The sequence below is a fragment of the Phodopus roborovskii genome, unplaced genomic scaffold, assembly GCF_943737965.1.
Source record: "Phodopus roborovskii unplaced genomic scaffold, PHOROB, whole genome shotgun sequence".
In the NCBI taxonomy this organism is placed as follows: Eukaryota; Metazoa; Chordata; class Mammalia; order Rodentia; family Cricetidae; genus Phodopus; species Phodopus roborovskii.
The window spans coordinates 10,526,561-10,551,719 of NW_026126578.1; the positions used below are offsets into that span (position 1 = coordinate 10,526,561).

The 25,159-nt window shown below is 41.2% G+C and overlaps 1 protein-coding gene across 1 annotated transcript in view; it reads right to left on the reverse strand.

Annotated features, from left to right (window-relative positions):
* Positions 1–220: 220 nt before the first annotated feature.
* Positions 221–25,159, reverse strand: part of Bms1 (BMS1 ribosome biogenesis factor) — a 33,384-nt gene continuing 8,445 nt past the window's right edge. Inside the window, exons 9-23 of the mRNA XM_051203529.1 lie at positions 23,681–23,820; positions 20,939–21,648; positions 20,651–20,752; positions 19,310–19,467; positions 13,854–13,935; positions 11,222–11,295; positions 10,566–10,748; positions 7,233–7,421; positions 6,974–7,154; positions 6,767–6,825; positions 5,487–5,609; positions 3,721–3,868; positions 3,237–3,412; positions 1,179–1,340; positions 221–725 (exon numbers count right to left, since the gene is read on the reverse strand). Coding sequence (XP_051059486.1) covers positions 501–725; positions 1,179–1,340; positions 3,237–3,412; positions 3,721–3,868; positions 5,487–5,609; positions 6,767–6,825; positions 6,974–7,154; positions 7,233–7,421; positions 10,566–10,748; positions 11,222–11,295; positions 13,854–13,935; positions 19,310–19,467; positions 20,651–20,752; positions 20,939–21,648; positions 23,681–23,820 — 2,712 coding nt within the window. The 3' untranslated portion in view covers positions 221–500. The remainder of the gene's footprint in view (positions 726–1,178; positions 1,341–3,236; positions 3,413–3,720; positions 3,869–5,486; positions 5,610–6,766; positions 6,826–6,973; positions 7,155–7,232; positions 7,422–10,565; positions 10,749–11,221; positions 11,296–13,853; positions 13,936–19,309; positions 19,468–20,650; positions 20,753–20,938; positions 21,649–23,680; positions 23,821–25,159) is intronic.

A 25,159-nucleotide genomic window follows, 5' to 3' on the forward strand; every position in this document is an offset into this window, starting at 1 on the left:
TACAGTGTTCTGCCTGCATGTATGCCCGCACACCAGAAGAGGGCACCAGATCTCATTACAGATGGTTGTGAGCCACCATGTGGTTGCTGGGAATTGAACTCAGGTCCTCTAGAAGAGCAGCCAGTGCTCTTAACCTCTGAGCCACCTCTTCAGCTCCATAAACAGTTATTTATAAGCAAACCATCATGTATTCCACCCCCAAATAATCACCAAGGCAAAATTAATGGGAAAATAGTTTAATATTTTATAGCACAAAATAAACTGAGACAGGGAGAAGCATCGAGCTATTTCACAACCCCTAGGTTACCCTGTCATGCCCCATCTCGCCGGATCTGTGAACGACAGCACATCCCACCAGTGGGTCCTACAGCCCCTCCTCGAGGCAGTCTGGAGGACACACCCCAGTCTCCTCCGGCTCTCACCCTGACGTGGTGTCATACATAAGCACTGCTGCCGGCATGGCTACAGCTCTACAGGACAGCCTCTCCGTTCCGGAGACATCAGCTCCTCTCAGCCCCTCTCAGACTGGACTTCTGACTTCGTTTCTCCTTCTGACCCTGGATCCGGAAGAGCTTCTTCCTCAGGTCCTTCTGCCGCCTCAGCTTCTCCTCCTCCTCCTTCTGCTTCATCTTCACGTGCTCCTTGTTGTGAAGGTGTCTCTGTTCTTTGGCCTTTTTCATTTTCTGACTGTGTATTGTGCTCAGAGCATCTAGCAGAGCCAGGACCTGACAAGACAAAAAGTGGTGAGCACAACAAGCCAGCCGGAGCCTGCCTGTCACCTATGTAACCAGGACCTCAGCACACCAACTGCTGGGATCAAATGAGATTCAATCCCAAGTGGAAATTATTTGAGTGAAAATTCACTACAACTTGCATGGCGATGTAGGCATGTATTTTACCTTTATGTTAAAACCACCCACGTTGATCACTGTACGGAACCATATACAGCTAGCCAAGTTGTTCACCAGACAGGTATCTCTTACTCCCTATCAGACACTGGTGGAAAATGACTAACCAAGGAAGTCAAACAGCCTCTGGTTTTTCAAGGACTCTGCACAAGCCTGGCCCTTATGCTTTCCCAGTGAAGTCTCAGAATACAGTGGAAATGATGGTGTGCTGCCGAAAGCACTAGCTTCACATCTAAATGCAATGAGAAATACAGCACACTCAGACAGTACCTTCCTCTCATGAGGTTCACGTATAACGGCCGGTCTCTGCCTATCCCTTGGTACTTTTCCTGCCTTTGCTTGGATCTTGGGCTTGTTCTTAAATGGCAGAGCCTTCTGCAAGACTTTTGGAATATGCAGTGAATTAAAATGTTTCTTTTGTCTCAGGATTGGCTGAAAAGGAAAAAAAAATAAAACAAAGATTATATTTAAAGTATACATACATGTACTTAAAACTATTATATAAGATCGTCTCATGGACTGACTTTTCTACAAACTCAGCTACACAAGCATCTGCTAACTACCAGAAATCAGAATTCAATCATCACTCATGCATGTGGACTGCCTCAATGGGTATCTACACACCGAAGCAAAAAAAGAGTGCACACCTAACATTCACGGGTCTTCTGACATTCAGCTGGGTCTACTTGTAGAGAGTGGAGCTATGGGTCTTAAACAGAGCACAAAGAGAGGTTCAAAGTGTCTCAGTAGAGAGCTTGGGTTGCTCTCTGGGAATCTGGGTGGTTCTTTTCTAGCATATAACAAGGATAGTCTAGCTTCTCAATGACTGTTAACATCTCTTCCTCAGCAGTCAAAGTTAAACTCTTATTCTGACTAAGATTTAACCAGCACATACAGCATAATCCACACACTGAATTCTATGTTGAAATTAAATAGTCTGACCTGGATATTAACCACTCCAGAGATTACTGTAAACAGAGTTCTCCAGGTACCCAAAAAGGGAAGAAACAGAATTTTATTTTTTTAAACAAATGGGAGATTAAAAAGCAGTTAACAAAATAGGAGAAAATAAATCTTTCTAATGTACACAGAGTAGCCAGCTGAATTTTTAAAAAGACAGATCCTATTACATGCTACCTAGCAGAAATACAGTTTGATGTTAAGAACACCTAAGCTAAAAGTGAAGGGATAGAAGATATTCAACGCCATCAGTAACACAAAACTAACAAAACCTCTTTACAGGCTCTGGATCCATTATCCACAGCCTAAATGATGAACAAGATATTCAAAAAAGAGGAAACAATAAAAACTCTCCCATTTACATTATCTCCCCTCATTTTTTTATAGGATTCCACTCAAAAGAACTGATTGTTGGAGCCATTAATACATCCTGTGCCATCACCTGAGCCCTTTTAATTACATTAATCATTGGTCTAATAAAGAGCTGAATAATAACCAATAACAAGAGAGAACGTATAGATGGGACTTCCAGGCAGGGAGAGTAAGTAGGAGGAGCAATTTAGGCTGGAGGAAGAAAGAAAAAGAGATACCAGGAACACTCCAGGAGCCAGTCAGCCAGACTTGGAGGAAGCAATAAAGTAGGACATACAGAATGAAAGAAAGGTAAAAGGCCCCAAGGCAAAATATAGATGAATAAAAACAGGTTAAACTAAGTTTAAAAAGCTACTGGGAGAAGCCTAAGCTAAGGCAAAGCCAAGCGTAGTCTCTGTGTCTTAAGGAAACCAAATGAGTACGAGATCAGGGAGAGGGAGGTCAAAAGATACAGAATGGCAGAAATGCAGGATGAGTGTGACAATACCCAGAGAGGAAGAGATCTGATATACACAATAACCGTGGTTTACATAAATGTTTCGTGTTTGGGATTTTTGTAAAGTAGATTTTTGAGCAAGGGGATGAAATGGCAGAAATGCTTTATCTGCTTCCCCCACAGTGTGTAACCACCTTGTCAAATCCATATATATCTATCAATGTCATAAGTAATTCTCAAATAAAACATTATGATTTTACAAAATGTTTTAACTTCATTTCCAATTCTGAAAAAACCACTGCCACCATTTTTGCATTCCTTCTCCAAAACAGCAAACAAATATACAATTGTTGAAATCAAATTCAGCACCAGACTTTACACTGAAAATACAAGTCATATAAGTAAGACATTACAGTGTTGGGGGGTTAGCTCAGAGGAAGAGCACTTGCTTAACATATGCAAAGCACTGGATTTGAACTCTAGCACCATAAAAACTAAAATTATTACAATAACGCACCCATGTGACACTGTCTAGAAACACAGACACACAAGACCTTTACCTTATACAAGGAGTCCTTGTTTGGCTTTAGCTTGATGCCATGGGCAAGCCTCAGTTGATGTGTAGTCCGCATTCCTGACCAAGTATCTTTTTCGCCCACTGGTTTCAACAAAGACGTTACGGGGTTATAGAAGGCCGGGATGGAAACAGGATACCAAGTTCTCATGAAAACAATATCTAGAAGAGGAGGTTCCAAAAGAAGGTTTGTATCCATCTCAAACAATACACACATTTATGCACATCCCAAGTCACCCCAACATCTCTAGCTGGTTAAACAGTATTGGAAAAAGAACTTAACCAATTAACTACTGCTAACTATCACAAAGCTCTGGGTGTGAGCCAAGGAGGTACAAATTCTGTGTGCATCAGCTAAGTACAGGATACTCCAACTGGACAGAGCCAGAGCTGACTATCCTTCTGAAGATCAAAACTCCTAATCAACAACAGCTAGAATTAATTACAATGGTAACACAAAGAGTTCTTACCACTCATTAGCAACTTGTCCTCAAAGCTGGCCCGGAATGCTCCTTCTGGAGCCCGGAGTGCTTTCTTGATTTGTCCCCTTATTCCACTGACAGTTCGAATGACAGCACCTTCAAATTTGGCTACTTCCAAGGCAGAATTAAACATTCCCTACAAGCAACAAAATAAAAACACTCACATATATACCTTACCAAAACAAAAACCAATTTCAGTAAAAGTGAAATTACCAACATCAAAAGTATACCACTCAATTTTATTTTCACTGAAATAACTCTTTACAATGGAAAAGAGTATTTATGGGTGTGAACTGGCCTAGAGAGCCTTGGCAACCTCATTTTTGCAGTGCTGAGAACCAAACTCTAGGCTTTACAAGCACTCTATTACTAAGTACCTCCCTCTGTATAAAGCACTCTATCACTGAGTACTACATACCTCCTCCATATACAAGCACTGCATCACTGAGTACTAAGTACCTCCCTCTGTATAAAGCACTCTATCACTGAGTACTAAGTACCTCCCTCTGTATAAAGCACTCTATCACTGAGTACTAAGTACCTCCTCCATACACAAGCACTGTATCACTGAGTACTAAGTGCCTCCCTCTGTATATAGTAATCTATCACTGAGTACTAAGTGCCTCCCTCTGTATATAGTAATCTATCACTGAGTACTAAGTGTCTCCCTCTGTACACAAGCACTCTATCAGGGAGCTCCACCTTATGATCCTTATGATCTCAGCTCTGTGTCTTTAATAGAGACTCCTTCCCAAATGAAACTTTCAAACTTCCCTCTCTAAACACTGTGTAGTTGAATGTACAGTCTACTGTAACCTTGTTGTTTGCTGTAAACTGCTTTGTCTACTTTCTACTCAACAATCAGACAAATTTAGGATTTTTTCCCTTATTAACACAGTTTTAAAGTAATAAAACCAGTGGGTGAGTCTGTGTTGGCTCTGGGATAGTCACACTGTAGCTAAGTATCTTTACAGTACAAATCAATATAAATAAAACAAAAATTTCAAAGATCAAAACTTCAAATAAAATTCTAAACTTGTACTTTAGAAGTACAGGAAAATCTGTTCTCTAACCCCATTTGATGATTTCCGGTCAAAACAAGGGCACACGTAGAACACTGTGCAACAAGACCTTCATGTGTAGTGGTATTTTGTTAGTAATCTAACAAATAAAGTTTGTCTGAAGATAAAAATGCAGAGCTAAACCACTAGTTAGCCACACATACACCTAAGCCACTAATTGGTCAGGCAGCGGTAGCCACACCTTTAATCTCAGCAGCTACACTAGTTAGCCATACAAACTGGGTGGTAGTGGTGCATGCCTTTAATCCCAGCACTAGAGAGGAATCTCAGGCGGGTGGAGACAGGAGGACCGTGTATTCGGTCTACAGTCAGTGAGTCTGAGGAGCAGTGCAGTCGGGAGCAGTCTGAGGTTTGGTGGATGGCTCCTTCAGTCTGAGCATTGGTACAGGTAAGAACTCTCTAGAGGCTGGCCACTTCTCTGATCTTCAGCTTTAATCCCAATATCTGTCTCTGGGTCTTTTATTACATTCATGCTTGTGAATAATGTATACATGACACACAGATGAACTTGTAGTTAGACTTAAGTTTCCTACCCAAAGATAGACCCTTGCAAAAATAAAAACAATTCAAAACATGAGAAGAAAATTCAAACATTTCAGGTAAATAAAGAGTATTCTATTCTTTCCTTAACAATGTATAATTTATAGCATATGAATATGTGGATATACAGACCTTAATAAATGAGGTATTCTTGAATATTTTATAAGGAAAACCAGTTAGCTTTAATTTCTTCACAATTTTTATGGATTTATCCAGGTCAAGGACAACTCCAGTGGCAGCAATCCGAAATTCAGGCTAAAAGGAAGCACCAAAATTTGAAAATAATAATAGCAGAAAAGAAAAATGACAATTCTCTGTGATATAATAATGCCAAAATTCCATTCATTTAAACAGTTAGCTACAAAAGACAGAATTTCATTTCTTTACTTACTAGGTGCTTACTTAAGAGTTTTGTTTGCTTGAGAAACGGTTTAATGTAGCCTGGCTCACCAACTAGGCGGCAGAGGGTATCCCAGAACTCTGCCTCCAGCTCTCTGGTTGTAAACCAGGATTTTTAAGTATAATAAGCCACTGCTGGTGACTGGAACATTCTCCTGAGAGTGATTTCATGGTAACAGTTTCACAACAATGATCAATTCAGAACCAAAGGAAAAGGCAAATTCAATTCCAACATTTAAAATTGAGATTTTTAGATCTCTAGGTAGACTGTCTATTATTCTTTTTTCTCATATGTTATATAGAGCTAATAAATGAAACATGCTCTGCCCAGTCAAAGACAACTCTGAACATACTTTGCCCACACATCACCCCTAATGGACAGCATCCTCTAAAGGGTTATGATGGGTCCACAAAATGTACTATAATAATTAGCATCCAGTGAACACTGATTAAATACTGTTTTTAAATATGTCCAAACAAGGCACAAAAATATACAATGCCATCAGTGTCGTTATAATTCTCCCTCTCTCATGACTCCCATACTCTACTTAGGAAAGCCAGGCAGGAATTCCAACATTCAGATGACTGAGGCAGGAAGATTGTGAGTTCTAGACCAACCTGAGCTACACATCAAGACCTTATTAGAAAAAAGTGTGGGGGAGTGGGGAAAAGGGAGGAAGGGAGGGGGAGCAAAGGCTACAGGAAGATACAAAATAAGGAGAAACTAAAGTATTACATATTAAAAGTAGTGGGGTTGGGGGTTAGCTCAGAGGTAGAGTGCTTGCCTAGCCCTGGGTTCTGTCCTCAGCTGGGGGGGGGGGCGGTAGGGGGGAGGATAAAGACAAAAAAAAAAAAAAAAAAAAAAAAAAGATCCCCCACAAAAAATATACAAACAAAAAACCAAGGTAACTGGCACATATTAAAAGTAGCTGATTTTCAACTTAGCTTCATGAATTCAGTTCAGTCTCTAGTTCATTTGAATAATTGATAAAGAATGTATCTCTGATACTTACCATTACACCACTGACAGACTGTATCGCCAAAAATCCAGTTCCTTGTGGGGTGATAGGACCTTAAAGGAAACAGACAAGAAAAAATAGTATACCAACCCCTTCTCAAAGAAACAAATATTTAAGTTGGGGTTTCATGGCAGGAAAAGAACAAAACTATAAGCCTAAATAGTATAAACTGATCTTGTAATTACTATAATCACAATTTACCCCAAAAAGTTGCTCCACAATGCATGTGCTGTGGGGTGTACTTTAGAAGCCTTTGTCTGCCATTGTGGTCTTCAATATAATACAGTGGAATGGTCTGAAACCTCCTCCATCCTACAGAAAAAATAATTGGGTCTCGAGACTTGAGGATTTTCTTATACCAACGATGTTTCTTGAGGCGCATCTGGAGACATAAACATTCAATAAAACAGAGTGTACAACCAAATGACCTGTCTCCAAGCATGCATCGAAGGGCACCCACCTGCACATATCCCACAGTGCCCTCACTACTGCCCAAACCACCCAGAATAATTGGGTAGTGTGGGTCAAAGTTCTGCACGAATTCACAGGGGATGTTTTCAATCTCGATTCGGACATACATTCCAGGACGAAAACCCTCATACTGAACTCTGGTTTCATCTTCTTGATCTTCAAATTCAGCATGATTAAGCTACAGAAAAGACAAGGGAACAAAAACAGAAGCAAAATAAACCCACAGTACCAGTATTCTTAATCAACATTAAAATTAAATTTAAAAAAAAAATACAAAGGAACCATGAACACAACAATTTATGTTTTGTTGTAATAAAAAGTTATATCCACTTCACCGCTATACTTTAAGACATATACCAACTGTGTTTTCTGTTGTTCCAAGTCACAGCCACTGACTCCAAAGGGATCTCTGAACACTGCTCAGCAAATGGTGTCCTGGCTAAACTCTGACTCTCCCAACTCTGTCAATCACTTTATGTAACTTTGCTCATCATCAGTCTTAGACCAGCCAATCCATCTTCCCTTATCACTCTTTGCTGATGGCTGTTTCTGCTTCCAGTCATCTATGTTCTGTTGTTTGTATCCTCACAGCCCTTTATTATAGCTCTGCACTGTGGATAAGGACAAGTAATTACTTGATAAAAACCTTTTTGGAGATAAGAGCTATATAATCCAGGCTAGCCTTGAGCTTCGAATCCTCCTGCCTCAGTCTTCTAAGTGCAGAAATCACAGTTGCACGCTACCATGCTAGACCATAAATGAAGATTAAATACTATTTACAATACAGTTCTTCAGTTGCACTTGTATGTGGCACGTGGCTATGATGCTGGGCACCACAGGAGTCAATCTACAAATTATTTAACCACACCTCTATTCAATGCCAAACTTTTGGCTCCCCCAAAAATCTTCCTTCCGTTACTTTTCTCATTTTTTCAAAGCCTTTTGAGTCCCCTTTCTTCACCAACTATTGTTCCATTTCTGTTTCACTTTGATCAAAACTCTAGTCTCCAGACCATTAGCTGCTTTCCTCATTGCTGCTTTCACCTGCTACTGCATGGGAGCATTTGTCAGTCACCGCAGACCTTCGCCATGCCTTATCCAGTGGTTGCTACCTCCCCTAGTATACTTCTATAGCAATAAGATCTGAAGTATATACTTTGGGCTTCTGGCACACCTGCTCTTTGAAATTTCTGTCTCTTGGCCACTCTTAGCCCTACTCCCCACTTCCACTCACACATACTCCTTACTCCTATTCTCCCTCTCAGCTTACTTCCCAAGCTACGTTATGGCTTAAAGGAGCCTGAGCCCTGTGTATTCAGGCCCTGATCAAACTTTAACACCGCTTGTCTGAGCATCATCACTAACCTAACCAGCTCAAACAAAGCTACACTACCTAGAGGCTTCTACCCTACCGTGAGAACCGACCCTTTCTCTATCCCTACATATATATAATCCACCAGAAAACCTATTGATCCATCCTTTGAAAAAAATTACATCTAGACCTCACCACCTACACTGCCACCTCTAGCCCAACTTAGCTAATCCCTGCATCCTTTCAAAGAGAAGTGATCATGGCTGCCTCTTCCTGCCCAAAACCTTCCATAGGCCCCACATCACTCACAGGAAAACATGGACTTCTTACAACTTTCCACAAGATTTTAAATTGTAAATGGCTTGAAATAGAGATTACAAAAATTATCTCTGTGTTTTTAGTCACTCCTGTCAAAAGTCAATACAGACTGGAAGCCACTAATTTATGACTACTCGGGAAACACTGTCACACTGGAGCCACACTAATCTCTATCCTTCCAATCTTAGCATGTGCTAAAGTCAGCAAAGGAGACACTTCTCATTACATGAAGGTCTAGACGAGCAAAGCTTGCAACCACATTTGCAAGTTCAAAGGAATTCTCAGTTCTTCCACACAGAGGGCAACGCAACTCCCCATCGGCTGTGTGAGCAGCTTTGCATCTCTTCTGGTGAAATCACCACCTCACACGGCCTTAGGAAGGAGCACCCCACCATCTCCTGCACACTCCTCTCCCATCTGCACCTGCCTTTACACGTAACCCCTGTCTGAACAACCGAGATGTTTCGAACTCTCCTGGAAAGAACTCTGTGCACATAAGCCACATAGCTACTCATTCAAAGTAGCAAGTGACCAGAATTTGAACTTACACTTGCACCGTCTCCAATCAACATGCCAGAGCCAAGAGATGCAGCCCAGCACAGCTGCCAGTAGCCGCTCCTTTTAAGGGGCCCCCACTTAGGTAAGCCAGACCATTAAGAACCATTCAGGGCAATTAGAGAGAGGTTAAATTACAGACTTTATTAGCTATTAAGAGAGATAGGCAGTGTGCAGCTACAAGTCAGGGTGTGGACTTCTTGAGAAAGCGAGTCCTATTTGGCTATCCTTATAATGGCAGATAACTTTCTGCATTTTTGTAAGTTACATTTTTTTTCAAAGTATGTAACTTACAAAGTATCAAGATTAAAAATAAAATTTATTTAAGTGAAAATATATACAAGCTGGTTTACTTCCTCATCTTAGAGCCCCTTCTTTAGTGGGCTGCGGAACTGGCTCAGTGAGTAAGAGTGCTTGCTGTGCAGGCATGAGGACCGTAGCTTGGACCCCCAGAACACACAGACAAAGTCAGGCTTGGCCATGCATGCCCACAACCTCAGCTCTGTGGAGGGTGGAGACGGGAGGCGTGAATGGGCTTGGGAACTACAAGAGAGCCTCAGCAGGGTTCAGCAAGAGATGGGTCTCAAAGCACTATGGCAGACAGTACTAGAGGATGACAGATGTACAGAAAACACTTTTCCTTTGTAAATGAAATTTTAAGGTGGTTTTTATGTGATGTACTGCTTAGATATAGAAATGAGCTCAGCTAACACATCTAAATTCAAGGCCACAAACATTCTGGCCTGAAATAAACATAGTTTGAGGGTTTTTAACATTCTTCGGGCATTATCTACGTAGGCAGTTCTGATTTTTTTTTCAATTGTGTTGATGTCTCTTGACTTTCATACAAAATGTAAACTAGATCCCAGGACAAGTGACTTCTCTTCCCATGTTCCCTTAACTTTTCTGTCTTTCTTTACTGTTCCTCAGAAGCAGGGGCCAGTCATTACTGGTTCCTGAGCATGTGGGGCTTTGCTACAAAAGTGGTGCTGAGGCTTTCCTAGTGACAAGAAAAAACAGGCAAGGTCTGAAGAACCCCACCACACATTTTCAACTTGGACAAGCTAAGCAAACCGGGGAGCCGGCCAGCAGGTGGCGCTGCCTCGGCAGGCAGGTGGTCAAGGACTGCTTTCTTACCTGTGCCTGTCTTTGCATTTCACCCTTAAGATCATCGAAATATGTGCTTTCTCCTTCTCCTCCATCGTACTCTGCATCAAATAGCTCCTTCAACTTTCTCTTCTTACTCAGATGCTTTTTCTTGGCACTTTCCTCCTCAGATGGGTCAGTGTCTTCCTTAACGTCTTCTTCTGCATCTTCACTCTTAAATTTCCAGAAAAAAAAGTATTGAGACGCTGATGGAGAACTTTCTTTAAACAAACAAAGCAGTGTAAAAACTCTTTGTTATGGCCCTGAACGAACAGACTTTGGTGCTACTCCCTTCTTAGTCTGGCTGGGTGTGGCAACGCGCATGACACAAGTGTCTCCTAGCCAGAAGCTCCAAGACACTGCTCAAAGTACTGTCAGGAAGAATAAAGAACTCCCTTACGGTGCTTTTAAATTTCATCACTGAATGTTGGCAAAAGAAAGACAAATAAAAAGCACGAACCTGACAAATGACCACAGCGGGGGAGGAGGGTAGAAGAGATCATCCCCAAGCTGTACAAATGAGCAGTTTGTTCATCGGCTGCCACTCTTTAGGAAGCTATCTGTCCATCTTACAGGGAAGTCAAGAGCTCCACTTCCCAAAGCAGATCTCTCAGCATGAAGCTGGCAGAGCTACATCAAAGCTGTACCTGAGTATCCGGGTCCGGTTTTCCCTTGTGCACATCCCCTGTTTCAAGGTCTTCAAAGTCACCATAGAGCTCCTCTGAAAAAGAGCATTTATATTACATGTCTGATCTGTGACACTAGCATTGCCCACCTGCCGACCCTGTGTTCTGCATTCCAAACTTCATCTCTATTATGTCCATCTCTATACATGCCAAGAGTCCTAAACTTACATGGCTAAAAAAAAAACCCAAAAACCAAAACAAACAAACAAACAAACCCAAAACATTTCACTATTACCTTAGGAAAAGTAAATGAACCCAAAAATTGAAACCTCACTATCTTTCATGTCTAAGTAATGAACACTATATGAAAAAATACAAGAGCAGCCTTGAAAGTCAACTCCAAAACAACATTTCAAAGAATAAGTGAAAAGAGATAGCCTGACAACAGCCCACATAAAGGGTCTGACAGAAACCAACACAACACATTGTGTACTGTGCCCTGGGGAAAGCTAAGACTATATAAGTATAGAACCTGGAACAAAATTAGGGCTCAAAACAATGCTGAGCTCATAGGAAGAGTTCATTAATTCATTGTTCATTGTTCACTGTTACAGCTGTAGGTTCAGTTAGACGCTGTCCTCTTTAAAATAGACAAGTTAAGAATGGCTTTGGGAGGGCAATACTTACTGTTATTAAGATACATTCATACAGATAGGAAGCTCTTATTCATGATAAAAACTGTAAAAGTAAGTATATAACTAGAACTGTTGTAAATTTACACACTAAAAAAATAAATAAAATGTAACAGGCAGGGATGGTGACACAGCTCAGTAAGTAGCGGGGGCTGCTGCCAAGCCTGAGGACCTGAGACCCATTCCTAGGACCCACCAACTCCTGCAGGCTGTCTTCTGTCCTCCACACACATGCTAGCCATGTAGCTTTATTATGTCACAAGGGGGATAAAAAGGGACATCATCAGACACTGTTGTCATAACAAAATTCTGTAACACTAGGTCCAGAGCATCTGACATACTTTTCTGGCCTTCAGGGGAACCCGGCACACACACAGTGCACATACATACATGCAGGCAAAGTATTTATACAAGGAAAACTAAAAATACATTTACAAAAATTCCTAAACCCCAGTGCAAAGGTTATACACAGTACTCAATGCTGAATAATGAGAGCACACATACAATAGCCTTCAAAAAAAAAAAAACCTGGTCATTATGAACTACAAAAGGCGATCCAAGAGTTGTCTGAAAAGCATGTTCTGAGGGCATGTGTGCTATCGTGTGCAGGTGTACATGTGTAATACCAGAAATGAACTCAAGGCCTTTGCTTATGTTAGATGAGCACTCTATTGCTGAGATGCATTTCAGGCCTTTTCCATGATAAGAAGGGTCTTATTCAGTTGCCCAGGATAACCTTGAATTTTTTACATTAGCAGTGCTCTGTAAAACTGACAAAACACAAAACTGCTTAAGAGGTATGGTACCCAGAAAATAAAAGCAAAATCTTTCAAGCAAATTAATGCTAGATTTAAAAGTATGATTACAGGTATCCTGACTAGCTCTGTTAACTTGACCCAAGGTAGAGTCATTTTGGAGAGGAGAAGGAACCTCAATTGAGAAAATGTCCCACTAGACTGGCCTGTGGGCAAGCACATGGAGCATTTTCTTGATTGATGATTGCTGTGGGACAGATCAGCTCACTGTGGCAGTACCACCTGTAGGTAAGTGGTCCTGGATGCTCTAATGAAGAAGGCAGAGCAAGCCAGTAAGCAGCACTCCTCCACGGCCTCTGCATCAGTTCCTGTCTCCAGGTCCTGGGCTTGAGTTCCTGCCCTGACAGCCCTGGATGATGGACTACAAGCTGTAAGCTGAAATGAACCCTTTCCTCCCTAAGTTGTTTTTGGTCATAGTGTTTCATCCCAGCAGGGGAAACCCTAAGACAACAAGACTTCATACAGAGTTTTAAAAGAGTAGAAAGAAAGACCTCAAAATGTTAAAGGTCTTTTATGTGTAGAAGAATTTTAGTATATGTTCTTTCTAAAATTTCCTGCTATTAATATGTACCTTTTACTTTGAATTTCCCATGACTATTACTTTTACTAAAACAAACATGTTGAAGACAACCTCCACCCCCGTACATAAAATATCTACATACAAAAGCTACAGGAGGTTTCTCACTTTCCTTTAAAGTCCCTATATAGCAAATAGGTCAGCCAAAGACAGAAAACAGGGTATTATCTGTCAATTCCCAACAGCAATGACAACTGACCAATCTTCAACCTGACTGTAAGACAATAACAAAAATATGAAGGGCATGAGAATGTCTATTAGTAAAGCGCTTGTACTTGCAAGCTCAAAGACCTAAGCTCTCTTCCTAGAATTCATGTAAAACAAAACAAGAGCTAAGTGGGCTGCAATCCCAGTTAGGGGGCTGGATCCCTGGGTCTTGCTAGGCAACCAGCCTACCATACTTAGTGAGGTCAGGGATGTAAGAGATCAAGCCAAAAACAAATAAATGGGTAAGCAGTGTCTAAGGAAGGAACACCACTTAAGAAATGACATCTAAGACTGTCTGGCCCTTGCTCCCAGAGGCATGTGCACACTCAAACATACAAAGAGAGTATGCAGTCCTTACTTACCATCTTCTGCTAAGATCTTGGCTGCATCTTTATCGTCTTCCCACTTTCCCGTCACAAAGCAATCTTTGATACTGTTCATAACCTTACACAGAAAAACCAGCACTTAGTTCATTTACACAAAACAACTATTTTTGAGAAATTATTTTGAGAAATAATATTTAGAGCAATTTGCCTCTAAATATTTCTCAGGACACTTCAAACTGGCCCTGTAATCCTAGCACATAACTATCATCCCAGCACTAGATTTGCTGAGGCAGGAGAATATTCAAGTTCAGTCTGGACCACACAGTGAGCTCTTGGCCACCTTAGAATACACAGAAACTGCCTCAAAAATTAGTAAGAAAGCAAATACACATTTTTGTGATTACATTCATTCTACCTAAGTGTGAGATAATTCCTACAGAATAGCAGAAAAATGTCTGCAAATCATGTATAGAAGGGACATATACTCAGAATATATAAACTACTAAGGGACATGTACTCAGAAAACATAAACAACTCTTATAACTAAATATCCAAACAGTACGAGCAAGTATATAGACAAATAGACATCGACCACCTGAAACAATGCTTGACAGCACTAGCTGAGAAATGAAAATCAATATTATGACACATTTCACACCTTCTAGTGTAACTAAAATAAAAAAAGATTGACAAAAAATAACCTTTGAAGATGTAAATAAACTAGAACCCACAAATACTACTGGTGGGAGTGAAAAATTGTACAGTTGATTTTTAAAGGAATGACGAATAAATATAGGAGGAAAAAAACCTTGTTTTCTCTAATCTTATCAACAGTAACTAACATACTTTTCTTATACAGTTTTGTATATAACACTGAGATAAATAAGATGAGCAGTTACATGATTTTTCTAACTCTATTCCTTAGGATTCAACCAAGGGCTAAATCTTTAGGACGAATGTAGTTAAAGATATAAATAGATAAAGAACATGAAATTGAGGAGAGGCATTGTAGGGTAGATATGGTCAAAATACACTGTACATATATATTTGAAATATCGAAGAATAAATAATTATATTAGGTTCCCTAGCTACCTTTCCTGGGAAAATGACTTCTCCCCTTCCCTGCCCTTGTGCCAACCAGCAGCCATCTGCAAGAGATCAAGCCTAGTTCTAGACTTGAGCCCTCTTCACCTGAACTGCCTGTTAAATCTATTCTGCCCTTTCAGTCTGTGCAGACCAGTTCTATGTAACCTGACACAAGTCATTTGGGAAGAGGGAGCATCAGTTGAGAAAATGCCCTGACTGGATCATCCTACGGGCAAGCCACCCTGGGCTGGTGGACTTGGGTGCTATAAGAATGCTGAGCAAGCCATGGGGAGCAAGCCACTAGGCAGTACTCCTCCTCAGCCTCTGCACAGATCCACGCTTCCATGTTCCTGCCTTGAGTTCCTGCCCTGACCTCTCTGGATGTGAACTATGACATTTAAGGAGAAATGAACCCTTCGTCCCCAAGTTGTTTTTGATCATGGCGTTCTACCCCAGCAGGGGAAACCCTAGTTAAGATGCCACCACCCTTGCTCTCTGTCATCTGAAAACACAAAGGCTAGTTCTAGACCACAGACCCACAAAGCCTCGTTGTTACTCAGACAACACTGCCGATAAGTCACTTCCTCCCTCTCCCATTCTCCACATCCCTTCCTAAAATGGTTACCACGTCAACACCCACAAGCCTAGCTCCAGATCCATGGCCTTTGAACCTGCTTTCTTCAAGAACCATCTTTGACTGGTGAGACACTCCTTTCCTCTCCAGTGAGTTCAAGGATCTCCAGTGAGTTCAAGACCAAATCAAGTTCCAGGACAGCCAGGACTGTTAAACAGTAAAACCCTGTCTTGAAAAACCAAACAAACAAAAAAGAAACAAAACCCAAGGGGATGGACAGATGGCCCATTAGTTAAGAGCACTGGCTACTCCTAAGAGGACCAGGGTTCAATTCTCAGCACCCATATGGCAGCTCACAGCTGTATCTACCTCTAGTTCCAAGGGATCTAGACATATAGGCAGGCAAAACATTAATGCAAAATAAAAAGTTAAAAAAAAATCCATTTATTTATCATTTACAAGAAACTCAGGTTTAAAAATACCACCTTGTAAAAAGATGGAAAAAAGTATTCCCCAAAAAATGGGATCAAGAAGCAAACAGGCATGGCCATCCTAATATCTGATAAAAATAGAATTCAACCCAAAAATAATCAGAATAGACAAAGAGGAGTACTTCATTCTAATCAAGGGATCAATTAATCAGGAAAATATCACATGAACCAAACTCTGCTGCACCCAATTTGGCTCAGCAGCCGAAGTAACCAGCACTGACTGTTCTTCCAAAGGACCTGAGTTCCATTCCCAACACCCACACTGTGCCAAACAACTATCTGTAACTCCAGGCCCATTCTGATGTCTGTCTGCCCCATGGACAAAACACACACACACACACACACACATACAGAGAGAGAGAGAGAGAGAGAGAGAACATCCATAGACATAATTAAAGGAAAAAAGAAAAACACACTAATGACACAGATTAACACAAACCTAATTATTGTAGGTGATTTCAACATCCCACTTTCTCTAATAGGCGAGAGAGAGAGAGAGAGAGAGAGAGAGAGAGAGAGAGAGAGAGAGAGAGAAACTCAGAATTAAATGACATCAAACAGATCTTACAGATACCTACAGAATGTTCCACCCAAATGCCAAACACACATTCTACCCAGCAGCACATGGAAGCATTTCTACAACAGAACACATGCTTGGTCACAAAACAAACCTTAACAAATAGATAAAAACTGAAGTAACTCCATGTATCCTGTCCAATATTATACAATAAAAGTTGATGGCAAACAAAAATCCAGTAAATATATAAATTCTAAATTCATGGAGATTTAACAACTCATTACTGAGAGATGGATAGGTCAAAGAAGAAATCAAGAAGAAACAAAAATATTCATGGAACAAAATGAAAATGAAAAACACATCACCACAAAACCTTTGGGACACATTAAAAGCAGTTCTAAGAGGAAAGTTTAGAGCTCTGAGTGCCCATTAGGTCAGAAAGAGCACAAATAAATGACTTGATATAACTCAAGAAAAACAAACCAAACCTAAATCCAGCAGATGGCAGGCAAGAAATAATAAAAATCAAAGTAGCAATTAGTGAAATGAAAACAACACAAAGAATCAATGACTTTAAGGCAGGATCTCTGAGAAAAGCAAGGACAACAGATTCTTGGCCCAAATAACCAAAGGAAAGAAAAAGGAGAACCAAACTAACAAAATTAGAGGTAAACTGTGAAGCATTACAACAGACAACAAACAAATTTAGAATATTCTAAGGGAATGCTTTAAAAAAATCTGTACTGTTAAACTGGAAAACTTGAAGGAAATGGATGACTTTCTTGATCCATCCAAAGGATCAAAGTTAAACCCTGAGGAGAGAAACAACTTAAACCCACAACCAACAAGGAGACAGAGGGGTAATAAGACTCCTTCTGACTAAAAATGTCCCCACCCAGACGATTCAGGAAAAATTCTACTAGAATTTCAAAGAAAATTTATAACCAGTCCTTACTTAGCAATCTTAAATTATACAAAAACAAATAGAACGATCACTCCCAAACTCATTCAAGGTGCCAGTATTACTCTAGGATCAAAACAAGGCAAATGCCAGATGGTGGTGGTGCATGCCTTTAATCCCAGCACTCAAGAAACCAGCCTGGTCTACAACTCCAGATCCAGGATAGATAGCCATCGATGTTACACAGAAAAACCCTGTTTCAAAAAACAAACAAACTCCAAATAGGCAAATACAACAAAACTACACACCAATATCCCTGATAAACATAGATGCAAAATTCCTCAATAAAACACTAGCAAAACAAATAAAAACACATATGAAGAAGATCATCTATCATGATCAAGTAAGTTAGTTTTATCCCAGAAATGCAGGTATGGTTCAACATAAATCACATAAGTGGACTTAAAAACAAAACAAAACAAACAAACAAACAAAAAAAAACACATGATCATCAATAGATGCAGAAAAGACCTATTGCAAAATCCAACATGCTTTCTTGATAAAAGTCCTAGAGAGTAGGACTGGAGGGAACACATCTCAACATAATAAAGGTTATATAAAACAAACCCACAGCCACCAACACTATCCTAATGGGAGAAGAGCTTGAAGCAATTCTATTAAAATCAGGAATGAGACAGAGCTGCCTGTTCAGTTGGAACCCCTGCCCGAGCTGGGAAACCCCATCTGCCCTACTTCCCCCAACCCACCTGTACTGAAAGAACAAAGGAATGTTACCAAAAGCACAAATGCAACCCGTCTTTCTGACATGGCCAGCCTACCCAAGTATCAGCCCGGGGGCTTAGCTTTTGACCACACTTGGGCGACATCCCAGCTCCTAGCTGGCATGTCATCACCCCTCCTAAGTCTATAAATGCTCCCTACTCTAGGCTGGGCACCACTTCTCTGGTCCCATCCTTTGGGACCACCCAACAAGCCTGTATTTATCTGTTTTCACTCTAGCCCGCTCTGGCCTTTTGCCTCTGCAGAAACCTATCACTGCCCACTACTCCCACTCCTTTTCAATACTGCACCCAAAGCACTAGCCAGGGCACTAAAGCAAGAGAAGGAAATGAAAGGGTACAAGTAGGAAGTCAAAAGAGCCTTATTTGCAAATGACATGAGATCCCAAAAAGTCCCACCAGAAAACTTCTAGAAACAATTTCAGCAAAGTGACGGAGTAAAAAAAAGTCTGTCTATACACTAACAACAAACATACTGGCAAAGACATGGGCATACTCCCATTAACCATAGCATCACAGACAATAAAATACCTTGGGATAAATAAACCTAACCAATGAGACAAACGACCTCTACAATGAAAACCTCAAATCTCTGAAGAAAGAGACTAGAAAGTGAAGACACTTTACATGAATTGGTTGAATTAATATTATGAAAAAGGTCATCCTACAAAGGCTGTTTACAGACTCAATGAAATTCCAATGAAAATAAATACAACATTCTTCACGGAAATAGAAGTAAAATGTTAAAATTCATTTGGAATCAATGAGGATCCCAGAGAAACAAAGTAATCTTGAGCTTAAAAAAAAAAAAACGGGGGTGGGGGGGGCGGCTGCGATGCTTTCACACCAGTAGCTGAAAGCTGAGCATTTCCTTTCCACCACAACTATGGAGTCAAGTCCAGTTAAATTCAGCACCCGTCACTGCTTATTGCCAGAAACACTGATAAGGGGAAAGGATCCGTTACAGTGACAAATATGCAATACCGAATCAGAACATGTTCTTTAATTATGTCACAGATTTGAATGTGGTGGGAGGTGAGGGGTGGTAGGGACTGGGTGTCCACAGGCCACTGGTGTACTTCCAGCCCCAATTCTTCCCAAGCAAACAGACGCTCAGCATTACCTCCTCTAAATCCCAATCGTGAGGAGCCTCCACCAGAAACCGAGAGCAGTCCAGAGAGTCAGCCTTGTGCTTACACTCTCTATCCGGCTGGCTAACACGGAACAGCCCTCCAAGCTCTTCAACGGTATCTCCATCTTCATCTTCGTTATCCTCCATCACTAAAGAGACCACCATAAGAGAAAGGTGAAAATAAAACTTCAATCCTAGAAGACTCCTTGTCCTGAACTAATTAAAACACACACCTTAGAATTCAAGGAACCGTGGTTCCTACTCTTTATAGACATGCTATGTCCCTTGGCCACTGACCCACAAAGAGCCAAAAGGCCAAAAAGCTGCCACTTAAAGTGTCTGAAGACTTATCCTCTTACAAAGCAGCAAGAGAGCTGTGGAGTGAAATACTGGGGGTTGGGGAAGGGAAGCCATTTATTTAAAGGGAAAGATCTTACAGAAGATTTTCTACGCAGAGTTCCCTTAGAACTTCCTGTCACTAAAAATCTGGAGGCAAAATCTAAATGAAAATCAATTTTCTTATCACAGTGCAACTTATTTCTGTATTCTCCCAAAAAGAACTGATAAGCAAGTTTAATAAACTAAAAAAATTAATTAACATGGGCAAAGAGAACACAGGGCTTCTCATTCTCATGGGAGGAGGGGGAGCTTTCAAAGGCAGAAATATGTTCCTAACATTAAATTTAACAAAACAAATCTCGTGAAGGACTTTATAAAATGATATAATGAACAATATTCTCATTAAAACTTTCATGACAACTGAGCAACATGTTATAAGACCAATTTATGGCTGGGTGGTGGTGGCGGCATACAAATTTAATCCCAGCACTCGGGAGGCAGAGGCAATCAGATCTCTGTGAGTTTGAGGCCAGCCTGGTCTACAGAGCGAATTCCAGGACAGCTAGGGATACACACAGAGATCCCATCTTGAAAAACCAATCAAACAAACAAACAAAAAGAACAATTTATGGTCCGTGTGACATGATTATAAACGTCTGCCAAGGTCAATAAAAGGCTCGAAGGTGAGGATGTTTGACTGAAAGTCTGGTGACCTAAGGAAACCCATAAAAGGGTGGAGAGAACCAACTCCACACCTTTGTCCTCTGACCTCCATACATACCCTTGGCATCAGTACTCTCTCACACCGTACACACACAGAGAGTAAGTAAATTTAAAATCTGTTTTTAAAATATCTGGTAAATATATAAAACGTGATAGCCAGAAATAATGGGGGTCAAAAGTATAATCCCAATCTTTTTGCTAATCTCATTTCCTTTTTAGAAAATAATCTAAGAACCTAAAGCACGTTGAGCTCTGAACAGAGTTCTTTACCTGTCCCATAAACCAGCTTCCGAAGATTTGGAGCTGCTTGCTGCTGCCGCAGAAAGGCCTCTGCCGCCTTCCGGGAAAGGTCTTCCTTCCACTTGAGGGCACCTAAAAGACCAACACCAGTTACAACTGCTCACTGGCCTCTGCCTCAAACGCCAAAGTTCACTCATCCTAAAACACACTCATGACACATATAAGTACTTGGCAAATCCAGAGATCGGACTCGAAAATGTAAACATCCCACTGACAACAACAGTTTGAGGATGCCTGGCATTTCTGTGGAGTGTTTACCTGACGTTTCCACGGAGCTGCTATGCTCTTCCTTGTGATCTTCTTCCTCTTGGAGTAAGTTTTCAATGTCACTGGTCTCATCAACCTCCGACTCAAGTTTCCGCCCACTGCGCCCCTGAGGACTTGCAAGCTTCCCTCTGCCGGCCCCTCTGTGTTCTGAGTCTCCCTCCTCCTCCGAACTGAGCCCGCAGCCTTCAGACTCATCTTCCGATGGAAATGCCTCTTCGGCAGTACAGTGACCAGAATCAGAAGTGGTGAGGGCTGCTTTTCTCACTGCGTCCAGCCGGTCCTTACACTGACGAGCTTCGGACAGTCTTGCCCCGCTGTCTCTCTCCCCGGCAGTAGACTCGCCATCTCCGCTGCTTTCGTCTGCTTCCTCTGCCTCCTGCTCTTCCCCAGAGCTCCTCTCAAGATCGTCATCGCTGTCGGCAAACGCTGGCAAGTCTGCCTCACTGTCTTCTTCCTGCTCCTCAAGCTTTGGTCGTTTGCTCCCCCTCACAGTCATGTATTTACAGCTGGTGGTTTCAGCACCTTCCTCTTCCTCTTCATCATCACTGGAGCCATTTTCCGTTTCTTCCCCTTCAGACATTTCTTCATCATCTTCACTGTCTTCGTCTGCAGACTCGTCCTCTGCGTCTCCAAAGATGGCTTTCCGACGTACTCGACCAGTGTTCACATCCACCTGCTTCTCCTCTTTGGGCATCCACAGCCTGTATTTCAAATAAATAAAAACTAATTCAAACTGTACAGGACTTAGCTATTCTAGAAATGTCAACCCACTATGCAAAGAAATGGGAGGCTGAGGCAGGAGGGTTCAAGGTTCTAGCCTGCCTGGGCTCACAGTAAGCTGTGCCCAAATAGAAATTCAAAGGAAAGTGGATTAGGGTAGAGTGTTAGTAGAACTCTGGCCCAACCTGTGCAGAGCCTAGAGCTCATTCCTTAGCATTACTAGACAAACAGCACCGTCATATTCCCAAAATGACAGCACAAAAGAATGATGACAAATAACTATTAAGCAAACTCATACAGCTACCTAATGACACCCTCGCAAACCACTAACAGAACAGGAAGACTGCTAGAAACAAACAAAACAATTTATACTTTAGGACAACTATTCAAAAGGGAAGTTAGTATCTAGCACATCTTCAAAACCTGACTCCAGGCCTAAAGGACAATGTCATCCTGGGACACCTGTTGTGTCAGAAAAAACTAAGCCCATGCTAACAGATGAATGGGGTGTGCATAGAAGACACTCAACACTAAGGGTCACATCTGGGACCATGCAGGCATCAGAGACAAACGACAGTGATGGAATGGCAACACAAAAAATAAAAGCCAAGTCCAGAGTCAGTGGTGATGCAGAAAGCAAGCAGGCAGGGAAAGCTCTTGGTGAAGGAATGCCAGCTGGCCAGAGTTCTCAACAGTGCTCTGTGTGGGGGCTGACTCGTTTTTTGGGTACTGAATTTGCAGAGTAGGCTGACATGGGATGAAGAGATGCCCAGCAGTTCAAAGCACTCACTGATCTTACAGAAGACCTGGGTTCCATTCAATGGTACAGAATTATTGAGATGGTAAAGCTAAATTTAAAACTAAATACAGCTATTCAATGTAGTGCAGTATATAGAACTGTTAAACCATCAATTATAAAAAAAAATATAGTATAACATAAAACAGCTCCTGAGTTAGAAACACAAATAACAAAACAATGGCTATATAAAGAAAATGCTCAGGATATTTAAATTATAAAGTTATTAATTATGTGTATGTAAGTGTATGCCTACAGAGTTTATGTGTACCATGAGCATGTAGGTGGTGGCCAAGGCAGTCAGAAGGTGTCAGAGTCCCTGGAACTGGAGCTATAGGCATTTATGAAGCAATAGATGTAGGTGCTGGGCACTGACCCTGAGTCCTCTGCGGAAGTAGGATAGGCTTGCTCTTAACCACTGAGAAATCTCTCAAGGCCCAGGAATAATGACTCTTAAATGAAGTCTGTAATTTTTCAAGTTATGCTAAGCAATAATGTACTATATAATAAATAATACTATATATAAGCTACCATTTTTGGAATGATTATGAGGCATGAATAAAAACAAAAATCAATGTTTAGCAAGCACCCACTAAGTACAATGGCACATAAGTATACAAGTTCCCAATCCAGGCTGAAAAACGAGCCCTAAAGTGGACAGCTCCTATGGAGACAACATGTGGAAGGCTTTCAGAAATAAGCATGTGCCTTTGGACAGGACCTAAATAAGCAGCTATAGAACTCTACAATTTTGGTCACTAGAAAATATCCAAATGACCTCCTAGATAACTAAAAGCAGTCAATAGAAAAGTTTGCGTTGTATTTGAACAACATTCTGAATACTTCTGTTGAAAACAAGACTCATATTTTACTGTCAGAAAATTCGATGTTATGTAATGTTACATAAGTGAAAAACTGTCAAGAACCACATACACACAGTAAACCAAAGAACCTGGAGTCAATTTCCATCAAAATAAAAACTGTGATGGCAGAATTTTTACTTTAACTTTTTAAAATTAAAAATTAGGAAAGAGCCAGTAAATGGGTCACTGGGTAAAGGCACTCGCCACCAAGCCTGACTTTCTGAGTTTAATTCCTGGAATCCACACAGTAAACAGAGCCAATTCTAACAATCTGTATGCACACAGCATGGACATGAGCACACACATAGTAAAAGTAAAAAATTAAATGAGAAACTTAGAAAAGGGCACACTTACCCTTGATTATCTATATCTTCTGACCCCAGAGGTTTGGAATCAGAAAAAAGTGTCACTCTGCTTGAAGCCATTTTGGCATCGATACTGGCATGGGTGGAGATGAGACTCTGGACCAGTTCATGTGTGGGGCCTGTTTCCTCCTGTCAAAGCCAGGAAAAAATGTGCAAGTGAGGAAAGCACAAGGATTCTGGAGACATGCTGGTTTCGTCATTTCTCAAATTATCCTGAACATGGGCTGGAGAGGGCTAGAGACAGCTCAGCAGTTCCGACTGCATACTGCTCATGCAGAAGACCTGTGAGTTCAGTTTCCAGCACAGCGCCCACACCAGGAGGCTCGCAGCTGCCTCTAACCCCAACACCATAAAGATCTGACACCTCTGCCTCTGTGCCTACCTGGACACACATACATGCATGCATGTATGAAGACAGACAGACACATAGACAAATAATAAATCTTTTTTAAAAAACTACCTTTTAGTTCTAAAAACCCTTCCTCACTGCCTCAAGAAAGAGAAAAGAAACTTCTTCTCTCATAGCTTAGACTTGATCCCCAACACTTAAACATCTCTCAATTCACACAGTCTGTTGACCTAAGACCTTAGCTAGGAAAACTCCAGGTCTCAGCACTACAGCCAAGATGATTTTAACCCAGTAAGATTACATTTCAAAAAATGAACTAAAATTTAAGTCCCCATCACTGCCAAGGCTCAGGGAACACCCTGGAATATGGGGGTGGGGGGAGGTACAGGTACAGAAGCTGGAGGACAGGAATAATGCTCTGTAACGATGTCCTCTGTGCATGGCACGGCCACTGTACTCAGAGACTGACAGCAGCTGTGCTGAGATCACAGAGGAGTCTGTCAACATTGGCACTTGGGTTAGGAGGGGTTCATGAGGCTCCATCCCTCCCTGAGGAGCAACTAATAGTTAATGACTGCTGAGGGGGATTTGTTGTTGCTATGTTTTAATGTGTAGCATGTAAGGTGTTTTTGCCTGCATATCCTCATCTGTGTACCACGTGCATGCCTTTATGCCTGCAGAGGCCAGAAGATGGCATCGGTTTCCCTGGAACTGGAGTAAAAGTCAGAAGTGAGCCCCCAGGTTCTCTGAAGAGCAGGTAGTGCTCTTAACCTCTGTAATACACATCCAGTAAATAACTCCAAACCCGTTCTCATGTAAACACCCTAATTAGATACCCTAATTAAACTCAGCGGGCCATTATAAAAATGACACGCTGAGAAGAGTTTCAGCGGAAGGGAGAGGGGAGACAAGGGAGGGAAGCAAGTGTGAAACCCATCACATACATGTTGGAACTGGTCAGAGAAAGTTTGAGAGGAGGAGGACTTACTGAGGTGTCCAGCAGTGAAGGAATGAGAGAGTAACTGGGGTGGCAATGAGCAAAACACACTATACACATGTGTAAAATTGTCAAAGAAAATTTTCAAAAGAATAAAAGTGCCTCAAATCTCTTACACTTAC